General features: G+C 40.4%; 1 protein-coding gene across 3 annotated transcripts in view; it reads right to left on the bottom strand.

The window, feature by feature from the left end:
- dtwd2 (DTW motif tRNA-uridine aminocarboxypropyltransferase 2) overlaps positions 1 to 20,249 on the bottom strand; it is a 116,817-nt gene that overhangs the window by 47,293 nt on the left and 49,275 nt on the right. For all 3 annotated transcript variants that reach the window (XM_087998370.1, XM_087998377.1, XM_043711426.2), the window contains exons 2-3: positions 11,784 to 11,874; positions 8,246 to 8,340 (exon numbers count right to left, since the gene is read on the bottom strand). In XM_087998370.1, coding sequence (XP_087854496.1) covers positions 8,246 to 8,340; positions 11,784 to 11,874 — 186 coding nt within the window. The remainder of the gene's footprint in view (positions 1 to 8,245; positions 8,341 to 11,783; positions 11,875 to 20,249) is intronic.

Below are 20,249 nucleotides of genomic sequence, written 5' to 3'. Positions count from 1 at the left end.
CTCCATAAGACAAACAGAGACAGAATGTTATAGAGGTCAGAAAGACATGGGCTACGGTGAGAAATCTGAGCTATCAAGTCAGGTGAGGGGACTTTAGCCATGTTGCTTGAAAAGTCCAGCATGGCCTATTCTGAAATCAGGAGCCTCTGTTAGTATTTTTCAACAGAGTTCCAGACTCCAGATGAGATTTTTGCTAGGCAGTGGCGAGATGACTATTAAAGGGGATTATTACTTTTGCCACCCTAATTAACTGCAGATTTATCTCATTAACATGCAGCCACCATGGGCGTGTACCACATACCCATGGAACTTGCTAACTTCTCTGCGCCATGGCACATCTCTGATCCATTTATAGTATGATTCTGCTCTTTAAAGCTGCCTCTTGGGTTGCATTGGCAATTATTATTGCAATACTGCTGTGTAGGGGCAAGCATTTAGATGATGGATTGAAGCAGGCTACCTGGACAGTTCGTTTGCCCTCTTTAAGGTTCACTGACTTTGAACTTACCTGGATGCTTGCAGAATCCTTGCCTTGCCTTGACGTTTTGCAACTTTCCCCCTCAGCCAGAATTGTCAGTCTTTCAGATTAATTCTGAGTCGAGAGTGTGGTGCTGGAAAAGCACAGCAAGTCAGGCAGCATCCGAGGAGCAGGAGAATTGACGTTTTGGGTAGGAACCCTTCATCAGGAATGAGGCTAGTGAACCGAGGGGGTGGAGAGATAAATGGGAGGATCAGAGTGAGATAGGTAGATGTAGGTGGGGGAGTGATGGTGATAGGTTGGAGAGGAGGGTGGAGTGGATAGGTGGGAAGGAAGATGGTCAGGTAGGAAAGGGCATGAGGGTGGTGCTGAGTTGGAAGGTTGGAGCTGGGATGGGAGTGTGGGGGGGTAAAGGGAAATGAGGAAACTGGTGAAGTCCACATTTATGCTGTGTGTTCGGAGGGTCCCAAAGCGGAAGATGAGGCATTCTTCCTCCAGGTGTCATGTGGTTAGGGTGTGGCGATAGAGGAGGCCCAGGGCCTGTATGTCCTTGGCAGAGTGGGGGGGGGGGAGTTAAAGTGTTCGGCCACAGGGCGGTGGGTGTTGGTTGGTACGGGTGTCCCAGAGATGTTCTCTGAAGCGCTCTACTTGCAGATCCTGGGCCTCCTCCATCGCCACACCCTAACCATAGGACACCTGGAGGAAGAATGCCTCATCTTTTGCTTTGGGACCTTTCAAACACACAGCATAAATGTGGACTTCACTAGTTTCCCCATTTCCCCCACCTTATCCCAGTTCCAATCTTCCAACTTGGCACCGCCCTCACGACCTGTCCTACCTGTCCATCTTGCTTCCCACCTATCCGATCCACCCTCCTCTCCAATCTATCACCATTATTCCCACCTCCATCTCCCTATCACACTCTCACAGTGACCTTCCCCCCAGCCCCACCCCATTGGCTCTCAAGCTTCATTCCTGATGAAGGGCCCTTGCCGAAACGTCGATTGTCCTGTTCCTTGGATGCTGCCTGACCTGCTGTGCTTTTTTCCAGCACCACATTCTCGACTCTGATCTTCAGCATCTGCAGTGCTCACTTTCTCTTCAGATTAATTCTGTCTTGCCTTGTTGACTAGTACAGACACAAAGCCAGAAAACCTTATGTGATTGTTAGCAGGCCTCAGTCAAGTCAGGGGCAGTCCTTAAAACAGTCCAGCAACTTGGACACAGTCAGTTAGCTACTTGGGGTGTCAGGGTCAGGTTTATCTAAGGAGTGAGGAATCAAATGCCAGGTCACCAGGCGTCTGTGTTGACTCCTTCTGCCCTATTGTGGGTTGTTTCCTCCTGGAATAAGAGAAAGGAAATGAGTAAAGATATTAAAAAAGAAGTGGTTGGCACAGCTATTAGTACTGGCCCAAGTGGAGCAAAAGTGCAGAATTGTCCTGAGTAGACAGTGCAGAGGACATGCAAGGTTAATAGTATAGAGGTGTTGGAGTGAGGAGAGCAAGTGAGGGAAAGTTTTGCATGCGATAAAGAGTGTGGTTGAGCATGAGCCTTGCTGGGAAGTGGATGCACCAGAAGACATAGCAGAGACCAGATAGTGGCATTTATCTGTTGAATGTGAGGTGGTCATTGGTATTTTCCGTACACTGCTCGATATTCCTCCAGATGGCTGAGATTGCATTGATCTGGGTGTCAATCTTGGACCAGGCCTGCAGGGTCTGGTGTCATGGTTTCCCTAACCAGTCTTGGAGGAAAGGGCAGTCCTCCCCTACACACCACACAACTGTACCTCTACGTGCCTATCTACAAAGCAGGGTGCCAAATTCTCTACATCTATCATTTCTCAGGTAAATGTAGAGAAAGGTGCATGGCAGTTCCAGACTGATGGAACTTGTCCAGCTGAGCAACAGCCTTTTAAATACGGCGATGGTGAAAGGGATGCTGATTTCTGAGTAGTAGTGAGTTCCTCCAACTTTGGTGAATAGTAGCATTAGGCTAGCATTAACAAGAGGGGCACATAGGGCAGGGCAGGTATTTATCTACAAATGGTTTCATTAAATATTACATCAAATAATGCTATTCAATTGATCACACCATGTGGCAGATATTTCTGTTTTTATTTGAATCACAATGCTTATTCAAAGCATAACTTACTTTGTATGGTATAATAAGTTACAGTCAGTTGTGTTTATTGAAATATTCTTGCAGCATTATTTACCAGATTCTTTTCCAAATAACTGGTATAAATTAATTTATCAGAAATTTACTAAGTTATCTTTCCACTGCTTGTAATTTTCACTGTACACATCAGGAATTGAGAAATACTTTTAATAAATGAGATGCATGAAATGCCAAACCAATAAAAATAGCTGACTGTAATGCTACATGGATCAGCAGTGTTGCTGTCAAAGCCAGCTTTCACTTGAGCAGCAGTTTTGCCATGTTGAATAAGACAACACCATTAAAAGTGGGCAACTGGGATCAGCAACTGTTGACAGCTTTACATTTGGGCTTGTAGCTAGTTGTGAGAGACCTTCACTTGGAGAAGCTGGCAAAACAAGTACACATTAAAATATTTGATGACTTTGGTGTTATGAATTGATCCCACAGATTTAATAGGCCAAAACCCCAACTGAACAGCTTTGACTTGTCCTAAAACAGCAACTCTTAAGTTGGATAGTGATTACCATTAATATGTTCCCTTTAATTTTTTTTTGTCAGAACTGAACAAAAGCCAGTCTTCAGTCTATGAGAAAACAGAACAATTAGAGTTTTCACATTAACACAAGCTCGTTTCACAAACTTGATTGAATTTTTTGAAGAAGTAACAAAGAGGATTGATGAGGGCAGAGTAGTAGATGTGATCTAGACTTCAGTAAGGCATTTGACAAGGTTCCCCATGGGAGGCTGGTTAGCAAGATTAGATCTCTCGGAATACAGGGAGAACTAGCCACTTGGATACAGAACTGGCTCAAAGGTAGAAGACAGAGGGTGGTGGCAGAGGGTTGCTTTTCAGACTGGAGGCCTCAGACCAGTGGAGTGTCACAAGGAATGGTGGCACACTGCTGGTCAGAGGCCTCCAGCTTTTGCTGGGTCCATTGCTTTTCATCGTTTATATAAACGATTTGTGAACATAGGCGGTATAGTTAGTAAGTTTGCAGATGACACCAAAATTAGATCCGTAGTGGACAGTGAAGGTTATCTCAGAGTTCAACAGAATCTTGATCAGATGGGCCAATAGGCTGAGGAGTGACAGATGGAGTTTAACTTAGCTAAATACAAGGTGCTACATTTTGGAAATGCAAATCAGAGCAGGACTTATACACTTAATGCTTAGGTTGTGGGGAGTGTTGCTGAACAAAGAGACCTAGGAGTGCAGGTTCATAGACCCTTGAAAGTGGAGTCACAGGTAGATAGGATAGTGAAGGCGGCTTTTGGTATGCTTTTCTTTATTGGTCAGAGTATTGAGTACAGGAGTTGGCAGGTCATGTTGCAGCTATGCAGGACATTGGTTAGGCCACTGTTGGAATATTGCATGCAATTCTGGTCTCCTTCCTGTGTAAGAGTTGAAAGGGTTCAGAAAAGACTTACAAGGATGTTGCCAGGGTTGGAGGATTTGAACTATAGGGAGATGTTGAATAGGCTGGGGCTGTTTTCCCTGGAGCGTCGGACGCTGATGGGGTGACCTTATAGAGGTTTATAAAATCATGAGGGGCATGGATAGGATAAATAGACAAAGTCTTTTCTATGGTGTGGGAGAGTCCAGAACTAGAGGGCATAGGTTTAGGGTGAGAGGAGAAAGATATAAAAGAGATCTAAGAGGCAACTTTTTCACTTAGAGGGTGGTACGTGTATGGAATGAGTTGCTAGAGGAAGTGGTGGAGGCTGATACAATTGCAACATTTAAAAGACATCTGGATGAGTATGAGTATATGAATAGGAAGGCTCTGGAGGGATATGGGCCAGGTGCTGGCAGTTAGGACTAGATTGGGTTGGGATATCTGGTTCAGCATGGACAAGTTTGACCAATGGGTCTGTTTCCACACTGTACAGAGTCATGGATTTATGAAAAGCATTTCAAACACTGGCAAATAAAAACCATGACAACCTTGAACACATATTACATTTTAATAAATATTCTTGGTTACAAATGTTTTTTTGGTATTTACCAGGAAAGGTGTGAAAGTGGGAAAACTGTCGCTGTTCAGGAGTTCTGAAATAAAAATTTGTTGAAAAGAAATGTCACCAAATTTGGAACTGTGGTCACAGTGACTTGTGCACAATGTGATGTCTGACTGACCTACAGCAGCTCTTCAAGTTTCACCCTTCTAAAAAGCAGTGAATAAGAATCATCTGGAAGTGTCTTTTTGTCTCTCCATTTGATTTTAAGTTAAGACGACTTGCACACATTTGTCTACCATAGCTCATTCTAACAGGTCTAGATTTGAACATAATGCCATATGCTATTCCTCAACCAGCAAAAAAAATAAAGTCTCAACAGGATGATAGCTATGAACATCAATTACCAGAGCCATTAAAAGTATACTCAGTTATCATTGTTTCCCTTTAATGTACTTAATACAATAATGACAACATATTCATTTAAATTGTAAGTTTCACTTTAACATTGTTTGTCATAGACTTTCTATTCCTATCTTTTAGCTGTTTTGGTTTAGATTCTTATTCTCATCTACCGGTAATGGTGTTCTCTTTTTTCCTACTGGCATTAGGCAAGCTCCAATGAATACAGCTACTTCAATTCCAGTTTTTTATTTTTACCTTTTCTACATGTTAGTACAATATATTTAACTACAAACTGACAGAATGATTGTTGGACTCACAGGATAACAAAAGCTTTCAACAAAAGCCAAATAAGGATCTGTTTAACAATAAATTTCTCATCCTTGTTTGTTTAAAAACATATGGTCCACATTACAATCGGATCTGGAATGATGAAAGATTGGTCAAATCACAGTAAACATTTATATTAGATAATTATAATATTTTTAAAACAAAAAAATCCTTGTGTGCAAGCAGGATTGGCAATGGCAATATTTCTTGCCTAAACTAAATTGTCCTTGAGGTGGTGTTAGTTGTTAGTGTTACTTGCTTGAACTACTGCAATCAGGGAGATAGAGGTATATTCAGTGCTGTTGGAGGGAGTCACAAGGTTTCAGTTTGGCGACTGTAGTAACAACATATCTTTTCTAAGCTAGAATAGTACATGATCTGGAGGGGAGTTTCCAGGGGTTGGTGTTCCCATGTATCAAATGCCCCTGATCTTCAAGATGGTAAAGGCCACAAGTTTGGATGACAGTGGGGGAGAGGCTTGGTGAGTTGCTGCAGTACAGTCCATAGACAGTATACACAGCAGCCATTGTGCATCTTGCAGTAGAAGGAGTGAATGTTTATGACGATAGATGAATGGATGTCTTGGATGCTGTAGAGTGTCTTGAGAGTTGTTGGAACTGCACACAGCCAGGCATTCCATCACACTACTGACTTGTGATGAGTAGTTGTTGGAATGTTGAGGCATTGGACAGGCTTTAAGGATGTACTCATCACAGAATTCTCTGCCTTTGACCTGCTCATTGAATCACTGTATTAATAATGCTACTCTAGTAAAGTTTCTGGATAATGATAAACCTAGGATGCTGATTGGGAAATTCAGTAATGGTAATGCATTGAATGTCAAGAAGAGATTAATTTCTTTCTTGTTGAAGATGGCCATTACCTGGCACTTTTGGAGATGAATATCATTTGCTACTTATTAATGTTAAATGCCTGAATGTTGTTTCAGGTCTCGCTATATGCAGCAGAGACTGCTTAAGTACCAGAGGAGTGGTTGTGCAATTAGTGAGCATTTTCACTTCTGACCTCATCACAGGATCTCAGAATTATTATGGTGCATAAGGAGGACATTTGGCCCAGCGTGCCTGAACTGAGATCTAGTACCAATCTCTTGCCCCTTCCAGATATCCCTGTACACCACTAATATTCAAAGACCATCCAATGCTCTCTTCAATGCCTCAGTTGAACCTGCTTCTACCATATTTATTCTACCTGCATTCCATACACTAACAACTTGCCTCGTTAACTAAGCGCCAATAACCTCTTCAAGACTTCTTCCTTATTAATTTTGATCCCTTTGAGTGACAGTTTCTTCTTTTTTATGTTAGAGGTTAGATAACTGATCAAGCAGCTGAAGATGTTTGGGCTGAACACACTGATTCACAGTAGTCAGTACTGTCAGCTGTTTTGTGACATCCTATGGAGTGAATTGTATTATGTTAAGCCTGACAAATGCAGCAGTGATGTCTTGGGGTTGTGGTGATTAGCCTTCAACAGCCAGAATGATCTTCTTTAATGCTAGGTATGGCTCCAATCAGTACAAGAGTTTTCTCTCAGTTCCTGATGACTTAAATTTTGCTTATGTTGAGTTCCAGAAGAAATTAGTCAGAGATTTTCTGCATGATTAATATCCAGTATCAGGAGATCATAATTTAAGAATTCTCATTGCAACTGAATCATTAATATATTGTGGTTCGTTAGAAAAATACAATGCTGCTTTATAGCTTCATAGGCTAGATCAAATTTAACTGGAAACAGTACTAGTTCCTCTGTTTTATTTACTGAAGTAGTGTATGCGTTCAAATTTTTTTACGTTGACCAACACTGCTATGTAATTTAATTTTGAACAACTTCAATTGAATGAATGTTAGTCAAATAAATTTGGAAAGTGGAGTTAATTTGTCAGTCAGAAACTTCACAAACATGTAAAAGACCCAAGTATCAAGCATTTTTCAAATTGCTTCATTAGATTTCTGCAGAACATTTGCAAACTCCCTGACAATTCCTAGAAAAATGGTGATCCTTCACAGAAACTAGCAACCATAGAATATTCCTCAGGGTTAAATGGCAAAAACAGCAGTAATGTATACTGGGGTTAGGCAACATCCAGCCAACATGGCATTAAGAGTAGCTATGAGCACTGGAGACAGTAATAATACATTTGGGCCCTTGCAGAGTCACAGGATCTGTGTATTAAATAAAGTTAATCATTAAGCCAAGTTAGTAAAGTAGAGCTACATCACTGACATTGGCTCAACAGCATGAAAAACATTTTCGGGTGTATACTGCCCAGAAAAAGAACAGGATCAATTTATCTGTATTTGGCCCAAAACCCTCTAAAGCTTTCCTATTCATGTACTTGTCCAAATATCATAGGTTGTATAGGACATTGGTAATGCCACTTTTGGAGTACTGTGTGCAGTTCTGGTCCCCCCATTATAGAAAGGATTTTATTAAACAGGAGAGGGTTCAGAAAAACCCATATCACTCCAAACCTTTCTTGTTCATGTACTTATCCAAACATCTTTTACATGTTGTAACTGTACCTACATCCACTCATTCCACACGCTAACCACTTCCCCTGTAAAAACGTTGCCTATATCTTATTAAAATTTTTCTCCTCTTACCTTAAAAATATGCCCCCTAATTTGAACTCCCCTATCTGAGGAAAAAGACCTTTGGTCATCACCTTATACATGCCCCTCACGATTATATAAACCTCAATAAGGTGAACCCCCAATCTCCTATGCTCCAGCAAAAACAAGTCTCAGCCTATCCAGCCTATTTTTATAACTTAAACCCTTCATTCCCAGCAATATCCTGGCAGATCTTTTCTGAACTAAAGGATGTCCAAAAGCAATTTTCAGCAAACAGAACCCTTCAGATATACAATTATGAAATAGTACAGATCGTTACCTGTCCTCACTAAAACGCCGACCAACAAAAACCTTGCATTTGTCAGCTGGAAGGCAGGCAGCTAGCAGAGGCACAGTTCGCAGTACTCGACTCCCCTGATTTAAGACAAATATATAGAGTATTCAGAGTTTTAAACCATTACATCGGAAAAAGTCTCAGTTTAGTTAACACAAATCTGTTCTCAAATAATGAGACTGTTGCAGCTTATGTTTTAACCTTCTGATTGTGAAATATAAGTGGTCACAGAAGATTTGAGCGCGTAGTAGAAAATTCTCAAAGTGAGATGGGAATGGATTTGGAGGCGTTGTGTCAACAATTTCTTGCTTCTGGCCAGCATGGCACAGTTTTGCATTTGGTGTTTTTTCAGGAGGGTAGCTTCTGCTGGGTCAGCAGCACCTGCTAGCTAGTACTGCATAGACAGTTAGGCTAATTAAAGAACCAATTGGGGGTACCATTTAACATCCCACCTGGATTTTACTGACAGGTCCTCCCCAGTGTGACTGTAGCCATCACATGGAATAGCGAAAGCCTCTGAGTAGCAGACCAGGGAGGCCAGAGCTACACTCAGCGATGCAGTCCAACACAGATCTGCTGGGCACTAAAGGGCCACAGCCACAGACCATCCTATATGAAGGTACTCTCCTTCAGCAAAAATGATGTGACCATAATACATTTTAATCCAGGTTTACACCGACATGAATGTGAGTTTTCTCAGACAGTTATGCTTTAAAATGTCTCTATGTTTCAATGTAAAGTAGAATAAAGGAGAGAGTTGCGTCGACAATTAGCTGAAGTGAGCTAGATGTCATTGGGACCAGGGACCAAGCCAAGTCCCATTGAGAGCACAGAAGCAGCTTTCAAACCTAGACACACACAAAAGGACAGCTGTCAGCAAACAAACAAATTTATTGATGTGGAGATCCTGGACAGACAGACATTGAGAAAGTGAGAGGGGCAGAGAGCGCGAGAGCGAGACAGACAAAGAGAAAGACAAGGAGGGAGAGAGGCAGAGAGAAAGACAAATATCGAGAAAAAGAGAGAAAAACAGAAAAAGAAAGAAATACATACACATAGACAGACAGGCCCAAAGAAAAAGACAACAGAACAGCAGCTGCTGAGAAAAAAACTATTTTCTTTTAGCCACCAGGTAGCAGCTCATTCTCTGACTGAAGACATGGGAGTTATAGAGATTTAAGGACGCTGGAAGATTTGTCATGGACAAGAGATGGATTCGCAGAGAGGACCTTGCATTTAAAAACAGCTCAGAATTCTCAGAACACATTAGATGGACTCCAGACATTATAACTCAGGAAAATTGGGAAAAATAAGTCTGTTGAAAGCTGCACGCAAGTTTGGATAGCTTTTTGTAAAGTCAATCATCCTGTCTTGAGGTGTAGTGTATTGTGGAAATGCAACAATTGTTTTTTTTGATTACGTTAAAGTTAATGGGGATATCATTCCTGCAGTTTGTGTATTAGTTACCAACTAGTCAATGTTTAGATGATGTTGATTTTAGTGAGTTTGTTACAGTAAAAGTCTTAAAGTGGGAAACCTTGTTGAGCTATTTACTCCCTTTTTCAAAAGTAAATTGGTCTCCACATGGATTGTGACAAATTCTTCTCAGGGGACTCTCCAACACAATGGAATCTCCTACTTTTCCCAGTGAGGCTACAAACCAAACAGAGCCTTCGGCCTTCCTCTTGGTATTCCTGATTCCAGAGCCTGCCCACAGAATACCTACAGGAGTAATCCCTTAATTGGCTGCTTCTTTGATAAAATTCCACCAAAGTGCTGTCATGACAACTTCTGGAATTGAGACCAAATAAAATTCAGTTAAATTTAGATTTCATCCTAATCTGCCATCTTCCAAATTCCAAGACATTTGACTGAACAAATCTGTTCCCAGTGATGATCAAGGAAACTTACTCTTCCTGGATTTATTGGTAGGCTGGTGGAGGTGGGAGGTAGTTAAATAGGAAAATAATTAAATAATATTAATAATCTGTAATATTTCCACAACACTTAAGTTCTCTTTTTAACAAGGACATAAATAATAAAGAATGAAATCATATTCCATCATGCTTGTTGATTATAGCTGGTTACAGCACCAACATGCTTGTATTTGAGCAGCAATTTTCAATTTAAAAAAATGTTAATCTGTATATGAGCTAATCATGAACCTCACTGTTACTATAACAAATTTAAAAACAATAGTTTTTAATCAGATATTCAATTAACCTGGCAGTGAAGAATGTCTCTCAGACTTGTAATCGTAGCTTGTTCATTCTACTTGATAAATTAATTTAGTCAAGTAAATACAATTTTACTCACTGAGAAAATTCTTCCTTTCTCTTCACGTTCTGTGCACTATCCTTTCATACAAATGAGAATTATTTCCTTCCACAAAATCTCCTACACCTGTGCTATTTAATTTATCGAGGCAGAACATAGCAGAACATAAATTTGTTCCGCGATCTGCACCCAGACTGCTCTGCAATTACCTTCCAAAATAAACACCTACAACTTAATACAATCAATTTTCCTTCTCCAGGTGAAGAAATCTCCATCATAATGCAATCGTCCACAGCCTAACTCTATCAAGAACTCATGCCCAATTGGCACTGTTGATAATTAACAACATGATTATACCTACCTGCAAAATTGTTTGCACAGTTGACAAACATTGATATATTTTCATGTTCATAGCTTTTCATTTAGGAGAGGACTGTATTAATGTGCTAAATATTACAAGTTAGTGAAGTAATTTATTTTCCTTTTAGCTATTTTACAACAATCAGAATTGACAGAAGCTTTCAAGTAAGTTTCTAGACTGTTCCTTCAAGTAAATTTGATAAAGCAGCAACAAACATTGACTTTGGAAGACAATGTTACAGGAGTGGTGTTGCTACCCATACTTCATCCAAGTGCATCATACAAAAAGTGATGCGAGGGATGGATTGACGACTTTACTGCAGAATAGCACTCCAAAGCTCAGTGCAGATAATGCAATTTTTCTTCAATGATGTGTGGCCAACATCAAACATAAATGGGTTTCTGCTAAATTTTCAGTCACATACTTAACCCAAGACAATTTATCCAACCATCTGACTGCTCTTAGTTAATATTTCTCAAATTATCCTGACAAAGAAAAAACTGATGGATGTTTTGCTATTACTGAATCACGCTGCTCTTGTAAAGGTTGGACAAACCAGTCACTTCTAATATAGCATAATACATTAGATCCCCTGACATTTGCCTCAAGTAACAGTGTCAAATGCCTGGGAAGGGAAATTACACTGAAGGTCATTGCAGAAAGTTTCAGAACAGTAGAGATAATGATATATTATTGTGATGGGTGTGTGCAAATGGAAATGGGTGGAGAACCACTGCAAGCTTACATGTTTCTTCATAACTGCTGAGAAGCACTTGTGAAAATCACAGTTGATTCATATTTTCTGGTTTCCTTTTGTAGTTTCCGATGGTCTTACTCCTATTAGATGGCTGCTGACTTATGTCCCATCACCATAACCTTACTCACCTCTGCAGGATGCTGAACTATATACAGACACGTGGAGACATTCAGCGGATGCACTGGAAGGAATGGGCAGAGGCAAACCTTTTGAGGGCGGCTGCAATGAAAAAATAATGCTGGTCAATGTGTATAATATGAAAGAAGAAATATTGCTAACAGCTAGCCAAAGAAACATGACAGTTATTTCTTTTTGAGGGCACAATCACATTTAGATGTCACATCTTGTTCAATGATAATTTTGTGTTTTATACAGGTTGTTCTGTTTTAACATGCGTTTTGTCAACGTGAATTTGCTGCAATATGATTGAAGAAGTGGGGATGCTATTCTTACAGTGCGAATTTTTAAAACATGTGTTGACTGTAACATAATTACAGCTCCAACACTTTAAGCGCTGTTTCTAAAGTGCGATTTTTCTATAAGGCAGGGTTGCACAAGAATGCAGCCATTGCATTACAGAAGAACTGACTTTATATACTTTTAAGAAAATGCACTGGAAAGAAAAGGGAATTTCCTCTTATTTCTCAAACCTTAAGATAACCTAAAGGGTCAATACGTTCACGATCACAACAAAGTAACTGCACCTTTAGTTAAAGAACTTTGATGCCACTACTCAGGTACTCCAGTGAATAAGTCAGGCTAGCAACTGGAATCACATGTGTTCTACACTCTAAAACAAGCATATGCAAGATTAATACCACAGAAGGTCAATTTTTATCTATGTAATTAGCAAAAATAAATCATTTACATTTACGCAGCACCTCTTACTCAATTGGTCTCAAAGCACTTCACTTCATGAAATACTTTTAAATGTTCTCACTATTATAAAGTAGGAAATGTAGCAGTCACTTACACATAAGACTTCAAAGTAATCATGCTACCTACTTTTAATAGCATTGATATATTATCTTGATTACAAAACCAGGAGAATTGATTTGATCTTCACCATTTAGTTCCATTGCATCCTCATAAGAGCAGGGGTCTCAGTTCATGGTGAGTCTGAAAAATGGTTTCACTCTCACCCTCAGTGACTCCATTACTGAAATGGCAGGTGAGATGATGTGTTCAAGTGTTTGGAGTAGAACTTCAAACCTTTTGTCTCAGAGACAAGAGTACACTACTGAACCGAGGCATATAAACTTACATCTGACTTATGGTTAAAAGGATGGAAACAAAGAACAGAAATACCAGTAGGAGTTAGAAATACTTGTCTGCTTTTTCAATCATTAACATGACCAAGATTTGGAAGAATGGTCTACTTAGTAAGTAATTTTTTTCCGAGATCTATTATTAAAATGAAACATATTTATTTCTACTTTGTGTTGCATTTCAAATTAGTTTAACATGCTAATGTTCAATGAATATTAAAATAATTATGCTCAATTTGGGTCTCTGACATCTTCTGATTACCTCTTGCTTTACATTTTTTTAAGTTAATTCTGTCTGCAGAATTACCTGACCAAGGACATTGTCAAATTACAAACCATGAGGGATGGAGGCATCATAAAGTGATATGCAGAAAGGTTACTTAAATTGCAGTTGATCCAGAGGGGTGACATTGATTACAGATGTAACGTTATTCAGTGTAGCATCGTTAAGGATATATGCCCATGAGCTCACATAGAGATTGCTACACCCATAATTTCCAATTTTAAAAAAAATCAACCAAAATATGGACTAAAACATTTGAAATTTGTCCAAATGAATTACACAAAATTACTGACCTCAGCAAAAATAACAAAAGCTAATCTGTAATGTTGACAGATAAGAATTTGGCAGTACTAATAAAAAGAAACAAGTTGCATAAGTACAAGTTGAAATACATGCCATTTCTAACCATTATCAATTGTTCTTTTTAAATTGAAACTTTGATTTACGTATTGTTTTTAATATTTGGATGAAGCATGAAATGGAAAGTAGGCAGTTTTTAATCATGGAAAGACAACAGGCAGACCTGCTCCATCATTCAATATAATCATGGTTAATCCTCTATCTCAACATCATACTCTCTCTCTCTTCTCTCTTGACATCTTTACTGTTCATAAATTTGCCTCATCTTCTTAGACATACCGACTGACTAGGCCTCCAATGCCTAGTGGGGTAGAGAATTTACCACCCTTTGAGTGAAAAAAAAATTCCTCATCTCAGTCCTAAACATTCTACTCTGTATTCTGAGACTGTGACCACTTGTTCTAAAATCCCCAGCTAGAGGGATCATCCCTGCATCTAGTCTGTCCAACCCTATCAGAATCTTATATATGAGATCCTCGCTCATTCTTCTAAATTTCAATGAATACAGGTCTATTTTACCCAATTGCTTCTCATAAAACAGACCTTCTATCCCAGAAATCAGTCTGGTGAACCTTTACTGTTCTCCCCCTATGTGATGTATATTCTTACTTAGATAAGACAACCAAAATTGCATAGCGTACTCCAGGTGCAGTCTCATCAGTACCCATCCAGCTGCAGGAAGACATAAGTGTTCCTGTCCTCAAATATTCTCTTGCAATGAAGGCCATAAGATGCAACAACTAAAAGTTTGAATGACCATCAAGCCTGTTCTTCCATTCAATTATACCATTACTGATCTGATAATCCTCAACTCCAATTTCTTGCCTTTTCCCATAATTCTCAATTCTTTCATTAAAGATTTAGGGAAGAAATTCTTGCTTATCCATGTCTTAAATGGGACACCCCTTTTTCTGAGATTAGCCTTCTAGCCTAGACTCTCCCTTAAGCAGAAACAATCTCTTTGCTACTACCCTGTCAAGCCCTCTAGTAAGCTTATGTTTCAATAAGGTTGATTCCATTCTTTTCAACTCCAATGAGTATGGGCCCAACATATTCAAACATTCCTCATAAGTGAACTCCTCCATGCCTGCGAACAATCTAACGAACCTTTTCTGGACTGATCCAATGCCAGTATGCATTTCCATTGATAGGTGACCAAAGCTGTTCACAGTATACTAGATGATGTCTGACTAGTGTCACATATAGCTTTAGCTGACATACCAGTTGCTTTCTGAACTGCTTCTTAAATCTTATGTGCTTGCTCCACTGACTGCTGTACAAGGACACATCAACATTGCCCAATCCATCTCAATTTGAACAATACACAACCATGCTGTTTTACCGACTAAAGCAGAAAGGTTTACATGTAACCACACAATACTGCATCTGCTAAAGTTGACCACATGCTCAACTTGATTGAATTATCTTAAAGCCTCTTTACATTCTCCCCACCACTCATGATCCCATGTATTTCTGTTTCTCAACAAACTTGGAAGTATACTTGATTCTCTCATCCAAACCGTTGATATATATTATGCATAGACAGAGCCCAAGCACTGACCTTTGCAGTTCTCCAGTAGTTACTGTTTGCCAAATGTGGCAACCACATATCCCAGCATTTAAATCTGCATTTTGTTTTTTATTCTTTCTAATCCTTGAAAACAAGCCAACTCCTCCGGAGTCAAATATTTTCACACAAGACCAAAATTACTCTTCCACATGTGAGTAGAGAAAATACATTTATGTCCTTCAGATTACAGAATAAAAGTCTGTCAGTTAAGATAAAAAAATCTCTTTATTACACTATCTTAAAGAAAAAGTTTTGGGTCACGAAGTGCCAGCCAAAGAAACCACATTCAGCAATGAAGTATTTTTATAATCTGTAGAATGTAGTAAAAATACACAAACAGCGTAGGAACATGGTTAGCACTTATGAAACTACATATGGATTTTTAAAAATTATTCTCCGACTTTGTGAATTTTTTTCTTACCTATACGTGATAGTTATGTGAATTGTTGATGAATATTCAGTGGAACATAATGGAAAAATCCATTCAGTTTTACATTTATATTGTTGCTATTGCTACTATTGTAAATCAACAGTTATTACATAGCAGTGAAATTTCAACATTGTGGTCAGTCTGGCTTGTAGTCCAAATGATCAGCATAAATAAGTTTTCAATGTATCCAAAAGATTAGCCAGAAGCAGATGAACCTGTCATTCATTCATTCATCTGTTTCATTAGTGGTTGACAATCATTGCTGGTACAAAAATGTTGTCAGATATGCCTGTTTAACAGTCACTACACTCAAAGTCATTCATTATGCGAAGTGCTTTAAGAGATGATAGGAATTATATAAAGACAAGAGCTATTTAACATCTATCACACAGATATGTAACTTCACGGTTAACAACCAATTGCAAATTATACGATTGCACATTATCTTTAAGAATTTCAACCAATGATCACCTGCAGAGAGTAATATAATCAAAAACTTCAGCAAGATTAAAATGTGCTTTTGGACAAGTTATTAGTTCCTCACATTAGCCATTACAGATAATTTTCCATATTGGAAACCTGAATCCTTAATACAAATATTTGGAAAAATCATGAAGGTTTAGTTTTTAATCTCTAAAAGCCAACCGGCCAATGTCCAACAACAACGTTAATGACCAAAACAAACGATGAAGTTTAAAATATCATTGGAATGTTTGTTTAGGCAAAATACAGTGTTTAGTAAGTTGCTAATACTTCTTTTGCAACAGGGTCAAACAAGGTCTGCAATCAATTTATTTCACTCAAATGATTTGATCCTGTATGTTCCAGACCATTCCATAACTGACTAAACATGGACTATAAATTCACTTAGAACACACTTGGCAGAGTGTTCCTGCCTGACACAGTTTTACTAAAGCAATTGTCAGTTGTATTATTATTACCTTGGTGAAAAAAAAACACTGGGCCTGGTTAATTCATCAGTATGAACATAACTTCAGAAAATTGATAATTTAGTGAATATATTATAACATGCAATATTTTTTAAATTACCTCAAATTACAGTGCTTACCGGGAACAGATTTCTAACCACAATTAGATTTGGAAAACAACTCCACAATGTACTTCTGGAAATTTGTCAACAGTCCCATGGATACTGCACAAAAACATCATTAAAAAGTCAGTGAAGAAAAATTTCATAAAACTAGCTATGAGGATGTTTTGGCTGGTATCCTAATGATATTATATCTGATTCCATATTTTTAATAGCTTTAGAGTGACAAGTGGGATAGGCTTATAAGAAAAGCGCAGCAGGTCAGGCAGCATCCAAGGGGCAGGAGAATCGACGTTTCGGGCATGAGCCCTTCTTCAGGAATGAGTAAAGTGTGCCCAGCAGGCTAAGATAAAAGATAGGGAGGAGGGACTTGGGGGAGGGGCGTTGGAAATGCGATAGGTGGAAGGAGGTTAAGGTGAGGGTGATAGGCCAGAATGGGGGTGGGGGCAGGGAGGTCAGGAAGAAGATTGCCAGTTAAGAAGGTGGTGCTGAGTTTGAGTGTTAGGACTGAGACAAGGTGGGGGGAGGGAAAATGAGGAAACTGGAGAAATCTGAGTTCATCCCTTGTGGTTGGAGGGTTCCTAGCCAGAAGATGAGGAGTTCTTCCTCCAGCCGTCGTGTTGCTATGGTCTGGTGATGGAGGAGTCCAAGGACCTGCATGTCCTTGGTGGAGTGGGAGGGGGAGTTGAAGTGTTGAGCCACGGGGTGGTTGGGTTGGTTGGTCCGGGTGTCCCAGAGATGTTCTCTGAAACGTTCCGCAAGTAGGCAGCCTGTTTCCCCAATATAGAGGAGGCCACAGCGGTGCAGCGGATGCAGTAAAAGATGTGTGTGGAGGTGCAGGTGAATTTGTGGCGGATATGGAAGGATCCCTTGGGGCCTTGGAGGGAAGTAAGGGGGGAGGTGTGGGCGCAAGTTTTGCATTTCTTGCGGTTGCAGGGGAATGTGGCGGGAGTGGAGGTTGGGTTGGTGGGGGGGTGTGGACCTGACGAGGGAGTCACGGAGGGAGTGGTCTTTTTGTAACGCTGATAGGGGAGGGGAGTCTAGGTAGCTGTGGGAGTTGGTCGGTTTATAATAAAAACACGGACATTTAAGACCCCAACACCAGGGATATATTTCCCTCCCCTTCCATATCCGCCACAAATTCACCTGCACCTCCACACACATCTTTTACTGCATCCGCTGCACCCGATGTGGCCTCCTCTATATTGGGGAAACAGGCTGCCTACTTGCGGAACGTTTCAGAGTACACCTCTGGGACACCCGGACCAACCAACCCAACCACCCCGTGGTTCAACACTTCAAGTCCCCCTCCCACTCCACTAAGGACATGCAGGTCCTTGGACTCCTCCAACGCCAGACCATGGCAACACGACGGCTGGAGGAAGAGCGCCTCATCTTCTGCCTCGGAACCCTCCAACCACAAGGGATGAACTCAGATTTCTCCAGTTTCCTCATTTCCCCTCCCCCCATCTTGTCTCAGTCCCAACCCTCAAACTCAGCACCACCTTCCTAACCTGCAATTTTCTTCCTGACCTCTCCGCCCCCACCCCCACTCCGGCCTATCACCCTCACCTTAACCTCTTTCCACCTATCACATTTCCAACGCCCCTCCCCCAAGTCCCTCCTCCCTACCTTTTATCTTAGTCTGCTGGGCACACTTTACTCATTCCTGAAGAAGGGCTCATGCCCGAAACGTCGATTCTCCTGCTCTTTGGATGCTGCCTGACCTGCTGCGCTTTTCCAGCTACACATTTTCAGCTCAGATCTCCAGCATCTGCAGTCCTCACTTTCTCCTAGGCTTATAAGAATACCTGCTCTTGTCATAAACATCTAAGAACAAACTTACATCTATCAAAATAGCTCTTGATAACGAAACCAAGCAAAATGCTTGGACTAAATTACAAGGTAAACAGACTTCCCTTGAAATCAGTTGGATAAATCACATAATTCTGACAAAGTTAACAGATGAGATTGTTTTATTTGAACTACCACAGTATATGTTCCTGAAAATAGATTTTATTCAATCCTGCTATAATCCTGATTTTCTCAGAGTTAAGACATCAATGGCGATACATATAAAGACTTTGCATGTGGTGTATATCCTCAATGTTGGATATTACATATTTATTATTTGACATTCAAATACAGGAACTAGAAACAAGAGCAAGTCTTATCTGCCAGGTTATTAGACTAGACCAAACTTTTAGAGCCATGTCACAACCAGTGATAAATGGTAGTTAGCAATTCAACAGGTGACAGAAGGCGAAGGTCCATGACCACTTCCATCCTCAATGATGGTGCATCCAGCATAACAGTACAAAAGACAATGCTGAAGTGTTTGCAACCATCTTGTGTCAGAAGAACCGAGTGGTACATCCAGAAGAACATCTAGTTGGTTACCACTGATCGGAAGCTGAACTGGGGGCCAGCCCACCACAGGAATACTGAAAATAAAATGTCTTTTTGATTAAAGCTTAGTGGTGAACTGATCAAATCATATCTGGAACACAGCACCTTAGATTTGCCTTTTAAAAGATTTAAAATTAGGGTATGGGCTATCTCCATAATATAGCCATTTGGAGCTAGGGTCTGGGCTATCTCCATTTAAAAAAAATTAATTCCTCTGTGAGTTGTTGGTGAACTGGCTGGCTAGCATTGATTACCAGTCCCTAGTTGCTCTTGAGAAGATGGTGCTGAGATGCTTTCTTGAACTGCTGCAGTCCACCTGCTGTGGGTTTACTCACAATGCCACTCGGGTGGGAATTCCAGGAGTTTTACCCAGCGACAGCGAAGGAACAGTGATGTATTTCCAAGGCAGAATGGTGAGTGATTTGGAGGGGAACTTGAAGGTGGTGGTGTTCCCATGTATCTGCTGCCCTTGGCCTTCTGGATGGAAATGGTCGTGGGTTTGGAAGGTACTCTCTGAGGATCTTTGGTGAATTTCTGTCGTCCATCCTGTGAAAGTACACACTGCTGGAGGGAGTAGATACTTGTGGATGTAATACCAATCAAGCAGACTGACTTGTCCTGGATGATATCAAGCTTCTAGAGTATTGTTGGAGCAGCACACATCCAGGCAAGTGGGGAGTGTTCCATCACATTCCTTACCAGTGCCTTATAGATGGTGGAAAAGCCCTTCCCAACTTGCCAAAGCTGTGTGTGGGGAGGTGGGGGGGGGGGAAGAGAGAGAGAGACAGACAGACAAGAGAGAGAGAGAGAGAGACAGAGAGAGAGAGAGAGAGAGAGATGCAGCATTCTTAGCCTTTGACTTGCTGTTATGGCAACTTTATTTATGTACTGAGTCCATTTGAGTTTCTGGTCAATGATAACTCCCAGGATGTTAATAGTGGGGGAATTCAGTGATGGCAACACCACTGAATGTCAAGGGGTGGTGGTAGATTGTCTCTTAGTGGTGATGGTCATTGCCTGGCATTTATGTGGCACGAATGTTATTTACCACTTGTCAGTCCAAGCCTGGATACTAGCCAGGTCTTGTTTCATGGACTGTTTCACTATCTGAGGAGTCATGAATAGTGCTGAAAATTGTGCAATTATTGGTGAACATCTCCACTTCTGACCTTATGTTGGAGGGAAGGTCATTGATGAAGCACATGAAGATGGTTAGGCCTAGG

The sequence above is a fragment of the Chiloscyllium plagiosum genome, unplaced genomic scaffold (genome assembly GCF_037043375.1).
Source record: "Chiloscyllium plagiosum isolate Xiang-an unplaced genomic scaffold, Cpla_swu_hap1 HiC_scaffold_2, whole genome shotgun sequence".
Lineage (NCBI taxonomy): Eukaryota > Metazoa > Chordata > Chondrichthyes > Orectolobiformes > Hemiscylliidae > Chiloscyllium > Chiloscyllium plagiosum.
The sequence above is the reverse complement of the archived record's forward strand: the minus strand, read 5'-3'. Positions and strand labels throughout refer to the sequence as shown.